Source organism: Ostrea edulis, chromosome 10 (assembly GCF_947568905.1).
Source record: "Ostrea edulis chromosome 10, xbOstEdul1.1, whole genome shotgun sequence".
In the NCBI taxonomy this organism is placed as follows: domain Eukaryota; kingdom Metazoa; phylum Mollusca; class Bivalvia; order Ostreida; family Ostreidae; genus Ostrea; species Ostrea edulis.
This window is the reverse complement of record NC_079173.1, coordinates 29,347,565-29,358,693: the sequence shown is the minus strand read 5'-3', so window position 1 is coordinate 29,358,693 and position 11,129 is coordinate 29,347,565. Positions and strand designations below refer to the sequence as shown.

Below are 11,129 nucleotides of genomic sequence, written 5' to 3'. Positions count from 1 at the left end.
ATATGATATTTTTGTTCTATCTAATGGACAGGAGTTTCATGTACATATGAAAACGTTTACCGGTAGTAAAGATTTAGTTTGATTACTAAATTATGAAATAAACAATCTATTGGTGTGTCACTTTTGTAGATTATAAACATTTGTCGTTTTTTCGTAGTGTGTATAGTATGTGATATTTGTTTATGTATTAAGTGTCTCCTGGTAAAGACGCGGGTTGTGTCGAAAATTTGATGTTTAAATAACCAAGTGTCATGGCCTCTCTCTCTCTCTCTCTCTCTCTCTCTCTCTCTCTCTCTCTCTCCTTAAAAAGAAAAGAAACATTTGCAGTTCAAAAATATATCGAACACATTCACAAATCACAGGCGCTTTTTGGATATTGTGGGGCCCTGATTTGGAAATGAATATCTATCATAGGTGGTGATTAGAAGAGTTTGATCGCCGAAGGCCGAACAGCTCAGTGTGTGTAGACCACCTAGCTAGAGATTGTATAACACACCGTTGGTTTCTTATTACATTGTACAACATACAGTTCATTTCTTATTACATTGTACAACACACATTTAATTTCTTATTACATTGTACAACACACAGTCGATTTCTTATTACACTGTACAACACGCAGTTCATTTCTTATTACATTGTACAACACACAGTTCATTTCTTATTACATTGCACAACACACAGTTCATTTCTTATTACACTGTACAACATACAGTTAATTTCTTATTACATTGTACAACACACAGTCGATTTCTTATTACACTGTACAACACACAGTTCATTTCTTATTACATTGTACAACATACAGTTAATTTCTTATTACATTGTACAACACACAGTTCATTTCTTATTACATTGCACAACACACAGTCGATTTCTTATTACACTGTACAACACACAGTTCATTTCTTATTACATTGTACAACACGTGCACACAACTGATTTTCCATTACATGTCACATAACTGATATAAATTCAGTAGAATTCTGTTGTATAATTGTTAAGAAAGATAATGAATACATTATTCCATTTGAAACCTATCAAAGGTATTATTGAACATTTGAATGGGGAAAAAAAAAGGCTGCATTAAATGCATTTTGTCGGGGAGACAACATATGAAATCATGTCCTCGATGAGTGATCTTGTCAGATTTTTTTGTACCCCGGACACGGACATCAAACAAAGAGACAACAAAAGTCGCTATCGACCCCCGTCCCATCTCGACATCGATTCCCCTGTCCCTCCCCGCACTCACGAATCACGTCCCTTCAAGCTGTCGCGGAGTCTAGTAAGTATAAAGGAAAATCTTTAACAAATTATTGATATGCTGTTTTCTGCGCTTTTTGTTTTGTAGAACCTTTTGTATCCGAAATAGATATCCACAATGCCCAGCTTACGTAAAACGTAGGTGTATAAAATCTTAGTCCTCCGTTACTCTGCTTCAGTGGACCAAACTAGTCCCTCCTGATCATAACTCCGAGTTTTAATTTTTTTTACAAAACGAAGGCGCAACAGCAAAAACGAAATTTCTAATTGGACTCTGTAGTTTTAAGACTGTTTGAAGTGAGTTTGCCCCTCGTAGGGCGATGGAAAGGGGGTCTATACCCATACACCTTGGACTGTTACTATGGATTCTGACTCTGACCCCGGCTGTTCTCACCCAGAGGTAAGATCAACGACAGAAAAAAAACTAACATAACTCGTGTTTTGTAAAGATTCTAAATTCACCCGCTCACCTTTTACCAGTTTGTCATTTCTTCTTTACATGTCTAAATCAATTCCTGGAAATTTTATACATATATCTCCAAATTGGGTTTCTTTTTTGTAAATATATTGCGTTTATATCTAACGTAATGACAAATCATTTTCAGTGCCATTGGCTTTAGCGCGATTTCTCCAAATTTAATTGTAGTGGCATTAATATAAGTACATGTACATATAGTACATATATATTGCATAGTTAGTACAACGTATGATATAATGTTTCTGGATAAAATATTGTTTAAATCAGTTAAGAGATGAAAATCGGGAATAGTTGGTGTGTAATACGTGTAAGATGCGGAGCACGGGAAACGCCACTCGATATAATATCGATGTGATATACATCTAACAATACATATGAATACATATTCACAGCAGTGTTTTTTGTGTCCATCCGCAGAGAAACCCAGTGCGGTACAGGGTTTTAATAGTTCAATTGTCACAGCTGTAAGGCTATGAAGGCCGCTTATCGTGGACATTTCAATTTTTTTTCTTCATTTCAAAGTTTTATACAAAAACTAATTTTGATGTTTCAATAAGAAATATAAAATGCTACTATTAAGAACTGATTAATCCTGAGGTCGTTAAATCTGAAAGTCAATATGAAAATACCCTTAAAATACTGGAGAAATTTATACTTGCTCACCCGATTGAGTTACAATTTTCCAAAATTAGTTTGAAGAGTTTGAAAAACGAAAATTATATGTAGAATTGCAAATAAAATGCTCTGAAGGCTAAGTTAAGGGAAAAAAATATTCAGATGGACGTGATGTACATCGAAGAGGCAGTGTTTGGATAATGTTCATACCGAGGCCGTAACTATGTAGAATAATTAACTACGGAATTATGACTGTAACTATGTAGAATAATTATATACGGAAATGATTATAAATGTAAATCTGACACAAAGATGACCGGAGGGATATGCACTACAGAGTTGAAAACAGAATGAATTCCTATCCAAATTATCCTCTAGATAGTATTGTATTATTCCAATAAAAATGTAAAAACTCAAGTTTTTAAAAAAAAAAAAACTGTAGCAGTATAATAGATAAATGTACCTATACCTAAAAGAGCGGCGGATCTAGAGGGAGTGGATTAGTAGGGGAGAGGCTGTAATCCTCTTGGGTTAGAAATGTTTAACTAAAGAGGTTATATTGTGCCAGTTTTGTTGCAGGGGTAAGGGATTACCAGCAGCAGCCTCCTTTTTTGTGTGGAAAAAGTATTATCTAAGTTATTACGGTCGCACTCCTCCAATTGAATTTACATGGATCCATAATTCCTTTCTCTTTAAAAAAAAAAAAAAAAAACCCACAAAAAACAACAACACACACAAAATAAATAAATAAATAAATAAAAATAATGATAAAAAAAAAATAAAGCAAAGTACATAAAAGTAATCTAAGTTACATTAATGAATTATTCTAGTGTGTTCAATTCTGCGTACCATGTCGAAATCACCTCGACAATGCACGTTGAAATACTCCGTGCCTGTAAATCATGGATTAAGGTAGATTGTAACAAGCAGCACAGCTGCTGCAAGCGATGATACCGGTACTCTGCTACATCATGCGATGTGAACTTTCCTCGAGAGAATCGTATAGAAACTAATTCAAGTTTACCGATCGCCTAATTTATATATGTGTATTAATTATTAATTTAATCTATCAATCTATGTGAAAGCATTGGATACTAAAACTAAAATGTAAATTTTTTACGCTTAGAAATTATAGGTTTTCTGCCTCGTGTATGTACAGGATATGACCGAACTAAGGCACCTATTCGTTTTTCAATTTTCTTTCAATTTTCCCCATCTACATGTGTATTTGTTTCTCCGCCTAGATTCTCCCTCCTGGCGGATTTTTAAAAAAACTAACCGCGTCTACCAGCCTCTTTTCGATAGCTTTTATTTCAAAAGCAACATTATTTGTCATTTTGGTGTCGGGACTTTTTGTTGTATAAAATCGTGATTTTGTATTTCAATGACAGGAAAAACAATCAGGTTATAAAGTTTTGTTATTGATAATTATATTTAGAAAACTTATTCAAAGTATCTGAATTGAAGCAAAATTACGTCATTGTCTTATCATACAAAAATTGATTTCTATATAATGCTATATATTCATTAGAACCGATAGAACTATCATATTAGCTCACTTTTACAACAAAATAAAATTTTCAGATTTAGAGCTAATACATGTATTGCTTCAAGTTGAACGCGGCGCGCCCGGATCGAGAATCTAACCCACAAAATCGCTGATGAGAAGCGATCACTCTACCCATAAAAGCTTCAATAACCACACAGGCTTTGATAATTAAAAACTTGGCCAAAGCAAATGCCGTATTCTACTTCTAAAATATCTACACTGTCATGCGCTTGTTGACGTCATTCACCTCAATATCTGAATTCTGTCTACGTGTCAATGTAGTATTTTTCATCATATGTAGTACTATGTAAATATGGATTTACCCTGAACACGCATATATTATGTAAATGTGGACTTGCCCTGAACATGCATATGTATTATGTAAATATGGATTTACCCTGAATATGCATATTCAAAATGTCTCTACTTTGATAGCTAGTAATGATTTCTGAAATATTTAATGTCGATGTATTTACTGATATGATGGGGTGGTGGTGGTAGGGGGGGATCAAAAAGAAAACAGAAATGGGTTTTTACCAAATATCATGATATCACAAATTTAACAAAAGAACACGTATAGGGGTATTACATATGTACCGGGTACGGATCCTGACAACTACCAACAGCTGACATGTTTAGTCCCAATCCACACGCCTAGTTTGCTAATCTGTACAAAGGATACATGCACCGATGAATGAAAAATAAATTCGATAATACGCATTTTTTCTGGTTACGGCATTAGTTGAAAAAAAAAATGGAGATATGATAAGAGGGAAATGTTACTACAATCCACTAGCTATTAATTGTTTAAAAGCGTTCTCTCCCTTGCTGTTTCTTTAACACATTTTGTCTATTACTTATTAGTTTATCATTAATTAGGTAATTTTTAACCGGGAATTTTCTTAAGAAATTCCCTTTTTGAGTTCTTTATGAGCCAAAACAGATAAAATGTTATAATAATAATTATTATCATATAATTATGCACTATTTATATATTATTATATATAGCGCTACATATAATTGGTAAAGATCATTCAAGTCAAAGCGCTGTACCATATGAATAAAAAATAATTACAATAAAAATCCATAAAAACATTGTTAGGAGTAACTGAAATGACGGTTGCTCTCAGAGATGAAAATTACATTGTGACTGTGAAAAAGTTAAGTTTAGATATGCTGCGAGTTAAAGTAGAGTCCATGATGATTACTAAAAGACACAAATTTCTATGGGATATACGATATATTAGGTACATTTTGGAAAAGGAAAACTAAGATGTGTTCATGAAACATTAAACCAAGCCCCCGCTCATCAAAGGACCCTCACTTATATTTTCAAGACTAAAAAGCAATTTATTTATTATATCTTTGATGTTGTAAGTTTCACTTATTGGATCCAATTGATCCAATTCAACAATTATTCTATTTCATAAATAACTTTTCTCTATTGTAACTTACGGCGAAATCCCAAAAGAATAAAAAGTTGTGAAACTGACAGGGAAATACACATGCACGCTCTAAATGTGCCAGTCATTTTGTTTCCTATATTGAAACATTGGTTCTGCGTCTAACCATTTTCTTTCTACTTTCAGCAATAGTCATGTCTGCAACAACACACGGACGGTGTACGAACGAGAAACTGCCAAGTGTAATAAATTCATAGACTACATAATCAATGGATTCAGTCTAAATAAGACAATGTCCTTCCCAGGGAAAACATCACAGGAAATCAACGTCATCCTCAGCAATCCTGGGCCTGACATCGACTGCTATTTTTACAAGTAAGATTGATACCATCCTAGCCAACATACAAATTGCAGGACTCCTATTTATACAGTGTTGTAGAGGACAGATAAGAATTTTAAAATGCTAACGCTGCCAAACATTCAGTAAATACGTCATTATTCTTGTTTTATCATTGACGATTTACTGGCGTTATGTACAGTTAGTGCTGTACTATTCCCCTAGTGAAACACTCTCCTAATGGTGAGATACTATCAACTCTTAATACTGTGTAGTCTGTTACTCTCCTATTGGTGAGATGTTGTCCCCTCTAAGTGAGAAACTCTCCTATTGGTGACATACTGTCCCCTCTAAGTGAGAAACTCTCCTATTGGTGACATACTGTCCCCTCTAAGTGAGAAACTCTCCTATTGGTGAGATGTTGTCTCCTCTAAGTGAGAAACACTCTCCTGTTGATGAGATATTGTCTCCTTTAAGTCAGAAACATTCTCCTGTTGGTGAAATACTGTCCCCTCTAAGTGAGAAACACTCTCCTGTTGGTGACATACTGTCCCCTCTAAGTGAGAAACTCTCCTATTGGTGAGATGTTGTCTCCTCTAAGTGAGAAACTCTCCTATTGGTGAGATGTTGTCTACTCTAAGTGAGAAACTCTCCTATTGGTGAGATGTTGTCTACTCTAAGTGAGAAACTCTCCTATTGGTGAGATGTTGTCTACTCTAAGTGAGAAACTCTCCTATTGGTGAGATGTTGTCTACTCTAAGTGAGAAACTCTCCTATTGGTGAGATGTTGTCTACTCTAAGTGAGAAACTCTCCTATTGGTGAGATGTTGTCTACTCTAAGTGAGAAACTCTCCTATTGGTGAGATGTTGTCTCCTCTAAGTGAGAAACTCTCCTATTGGTGAGATGTTGTCTACTCTAAGTGAGAAACAATCTCCCTTGATGAGCTGCTTTCTCCTTTAAGTGAGGATCTGTTACTGAACAATCCGTTTTTGTGCTTTATAGGAAGAAGGATGAGAAGTATCAGACATGTTGTACCGGGTGGATCAGTTCCATAGAGGGGAGTCTGTTGTGCGACATTCGTAAGTACACACTCATTAGCCAATTATTAGTCATAAATACTTTTTAGCATGGACTTAAATTATCGATAGTTTCGTTGATTACCCATATACATATCAATCTGGATATTCATTAGTTTCATTTCGAACTGAGAAATGTTAAGATCTACCTGAATGAAAAAGTAGGGGAACTGAAACGCAGTTATCTTCCGTGAAATAGACCAAAGCGAGATAACTCACATTTTTCTCCGATATTACTAATTTACTATTCATTGTCTTCAACATTGTTTATTACTTTGTACTAGTCTACTGTGCTCCATGTAGAGCCTCTTAATGTAAAAAAAAAATTACAAAAAGTTTAAAATTTTCAAGAGAGTCTGGAAATATAATAAGATATACCTCACAACTGATAGTCTGCCCCAACTTCACACCAATGTAGCTAATCATCGTTGATAAAATGCATCCCCGGCTAAATACTCAAGATTCAATGCAATATGAATATATAATCATTTGTAGCACATTCCAAACTTCCAAGTTTACACCTTACGACTCAATGTCATTATATTTGTTTGCAGCACAATGTACCCCGGCTTGCCAGAACGGTGGCAACTGTACGGAACCTCCGAACGTCTGCTCATGCCCAGCAGAATATACCGGGTTCAGGTGTGAGGACAAGATATCAGGTAGGGAAGAGAAAAAAGTCAAGGGTTAAGAACAGTTTCTTTCGTTATATCTCGGTTTATAAAAAGACAATCTTTCTCTAAGAACCACAGTGTTTTGTTAATTTTTCTCAGCCAGAAACATTTGTACTTCCTGTCTCAGCCAAAGTAATATTTCAGATATGTGAACAACATTCCGATATGTGCTTTCTTCAACTACACAAAACACATTTCTTACGCTGGTTTGCGTTAAATTCTTCCTCGATGAAAAATTTTAAATTGCTGGGAACAGTTGTCACAGTTCGTGATAACATTTTCTATAACATGTAATTGTTTTTCTAATCAACAACATACGACACTTACTTTACAGCTGGTTGTCTCATTTTGCGATAACATTTTCTATACTATTTGAATTTTCTGTCATTAACAACACAGCGCTTACGTTAGAGCTGTACGTTGACACGGTTCGTGATAACATTTTCTATACTATTTCCAGCTGCATCCTCCACCCACAAGTTTTGTTATACTGACCACTTCTGCTCCTACTCCAAGATCGAAAAGTACTACTCACAAGTCGTGACGGAAGCAGATTGCTGCACCAATGGAGGAAAAGGATGGGGTGTCGGTCAGGGCACGTGTACTGCATGCGCAAACGCAAATGGCACAGGTTAGTTTAGAATTCTGCTATTACTGTCATGCTAACGTAATAAATGCGCTAAGAATTATTTCTTTGAGAGCTAATTCTTATAAATCATACCTTCGCAGTTCCAGACACCTCGGTGATAGTGCAGACTAATGAACTACCATTCAAGACTTGTTTGAACTTTGGGCCCAGCTATTACAGGACCTTTGACGGTTTGGAGTACGAGTTTGGAGGAATGTGTACATACACGATTCTTAAAGACACAGACAAAGGCTGGAAGGTCGAACTCACGCCAAAGGACTGCGCAAAAGTCGGCGATTGTACGAAGGTACACCTTTCTGAAAATGGTTTCACACGTAACAATCAGCAATGAATACAACGTAATTTGTTGTAGACCACTCATTTAGAAGACGCAGAATTGATCTTATTGCATTTTCTATTTTTCTAATATACATATGATAGTGATTGGTTTGATGGGTTTTAGAAAGTCACGATGTTCCTGGGGAGCGGAGAAACTATCACGGTTGAGGGAGGAAGTGTCAAGGTCAACGATGCGGAATTCCTCCTGTCGGGCGAGACCCCCAAGTCTACCCCTGAAAACAGTACGTACATACATCATTGCGGGACTAAATGAATTCACATGTTTCACAATAGTATCCTGGCGATGACTCGAGAACACTAGAATAGAAACATCCCATTGGCGGATCTAGAAGGGAATAAGCACGGGTGGTAGCACCCCCTTTAGTGGAAATCGTTGGTTCAAAAGGTCATTTTGAATGCCAGTATGAAGATTTTAAGGAATGGTTCGAATATATGTGACTTGACCAGAAATTGAACTCAGAACCCCAGCATCACAAGTCAGGTGCTCTACCTATTGAAATATCGCACGGGTTCGATTCCCTATCCAGCCACATATTTTCAAAAAATTCCCTGTTCCTAATCACATTGGTGTCCAACAAAATAGCCCTTGTAGAATGGATATAAGTTAACATTAACATCTCACTGCCTTTCAGCTTACAAAGTGCGCAACATAAGCGGATGAATATTAATTAACATTAACATCTCACTGCTTTTCAGCTTACAATGTGCGCAACATGAGCGGATGGATATTTGTGGATTCTGCTAAAGGCGTCAGTCTGAAAGTGGATAGTAAGTCTACAGTGGAGGTTACTGTGTACAGCGACAAAGTTCAGGGCGACATCAAGTTCCAGGGTTTATGTGGAAACATGAATCGTGACCCCAGTGGTAAGACACTACAATTAAACACCTCTTGTGCAAAAATCAGCTGAATATGTCGTTTTTTTTCCGTCTAGGAAAGAGTTGAATCTTCCTCAAAATAATGACATGCAATATCGTTTCATATTGGGTTTTTTGAAACAAAGTAATGAAAAGAGATTATTCAAGTTTAACGCAGTGTCCTGCTGCAGATTTTGATGAGAAATAATGGCGGTCATTCTTGCAGACGAGTTTAAGACGTCCTCAGGCTCCATGTCAAGCAGCGCTGTGTATTTCGCCAACTCCTGGCAGGTGGTCAACTCAGTGGACGGGGTAAGTCAAAAGAAATTCAACATATTCATCTTCTAGAGTACACTCGGATCACCTCGGCCAATTTCCTTATCCCTCTAATCTCGGCTGTATGACGTAATTATAAATTACAATTTCCCGAATTGATTCGTTATTGAAGCCTCTTTGTAACTTGTATCTGGAATATTTCGGTTCCAGTACCCTCGTTCTTAGAAAATTCCGGACAGTCCATCATTTGGAGCTAAATTTGCAAAACTGTAATTGCACGCTTTCCACCGATTTCCCTATGTAATGAAATATAAGCAGCTGGAAATCTACACTTTAGAGATTTCCCTAGAATTAGGTTTAAGTTGAATCAATTTAATATATGTACACATCACGTGACATGTTAACCTTAAATCTCCCACATGACATGAAGAAAAGACTTTCTACTCTTCATGGAGTAATTGGGTTAAGTTCCGGTGAATAATTGTGACGTAGACACGAATCACCTACCGTGATATAGTCGAGGTTAGAGTGAGAGTGGCGAGATCGGCTTAGGTTCGCATATTACGTTTTAATGTACTTGTCTTTAGGAAAAACTTCTTCTGATTTTGAATGTCGTCAAAGCAGATTAATTATACTGTATTATGACTAAGTTCATGAGAGAAGTACAACCTCGGCAATAGAAATACATGTAAAGTGCTGCATTGTTAGAGTGATTGGTTGATTATTTACATCTCTTTATGTGCGAGAGGAGTGATGTGATTGGTTGATTATTTACATCTCTTTATGTGTTAGGGAAGTGATGTGATTGGTTGATTATTTACATCTCTTTATGTGTTAGAGGAGTGATGTGATTGGTTGATTATTTACATCTCTTTATGTGTTAGAGGAGTGATGTAGAAGAAGTAAGTGTTGCCTAAATCCACACGATTTGCTTGTTTAAAAGGGAAGCTGGTTTGAAGTGCTTTTACAACATCTGAAATACCCAAACAATTAAAGCTTTTAAAAGATAAATCATATTTACTATTTTTCAAATATCTGAGCAGACGTCATCAATGAAATAGCAGTATTATTACGATTATTTTTTTGTTTTTATATCAACTGGTCACCTTTTGTCTGGCGCCCGTTTGTAAACTTTACACATTTTTAACTTCTGCTACAATTTCAATTTCAGTTAATTCAACTGTGTTCAAAGCATGTCCCCGGAGGTACGATGGGGCCTCAATAGGGGATCAAAGTTTTATATGACAATATATGTATGGGAGAATTCTTTAAAAGTCTGCTTCTTTGTCTTGGGATTAAAGAGGATAAAAATCTTCTTCTGAAGTGCAACAGGGTCAATGTGACTCAAGTGAGCGTTGTGGCCCAATGGGCCTCGTGTTACGAATTTACACATTGCATCTTTGTGATGCCCATATAACGGCATATTATGCAATCGTTTTCATGAGAGTTTAACACCAATACTATATATAAAAAAAAACCCACTTTCAAACGAAAGCGTTGCATGTAAGTCTGGTTCCGATTACAATACGGTTTAATTGAAAACTTGAAAATAAATCTGAGCGAAAGTTTTGAAAAAAGTGCTGCAAATAATGTTAAATTAAGTAATATCCA

At 36.0% G+C, this 11,129-nt stretch overlaps 2 protein-coding genes across 4 annotated transcripts in view; both read left to right on the top strand.

The window, feature by feature from the left end:
• LOC125674557 (uncharacterized) overlaps positions 1 to 11,129 on the top strand; it is a 412,455-nt gene that overhangs the window by 142,451 nt on the left and 258,875 nt on the right. The window lies entirely within an intron of this gene.
• LOC125665345 (mucin-17-like) overlaps positions 1,424 to 11,129 on the top strand; it is an 82,489-nt gene continuing 72,783 nt past the window's right edge. For all 3 annotated transcript variants that reach the window (XM_056152414.1, XM_056152413.1, XM_056152412.1), the window contains exons 1-9: positions 1,424 to 1,666; positions 5,498 to 5,686; positions 6,652 to 6,728; positions 7,280 to 7,387; positions 7,860 to 8,030; positions 8,129 to 8,334; positions 8,491 to 8,608; positions 9,084 to 9,251; positions 9,469 to 9,554. In XM_056152414.1, the coding sequence (XP_056008389.1) occupies positions 1,587 to 1,666; positions 5,498 to 5,686; positions 6,652 to 6,728; positions 7,280 to 7,387; positions 7,860 to 8,030; positions 8,129 to 8,334; positions 8,491 to 8,608; positions 9,084 to 9,251; positions 9,469 to 9,554 (1,203 nt within the window). In that variant the 5' untranslated portion in view covers positions 1,424 to 1,586. The remainder of the gene's footprint in view (positions 1,667 to 5,497; positions 5,687 to 6,651; positions 6,729 to 7,279; positions 7,388 to 7,859; positions 8,031 to 8,128; positions 8,335 to 8,490; positions 8,609 to 9,083; positions 9,252 to 9,468; positions 9,555 to 11,129) is intronic.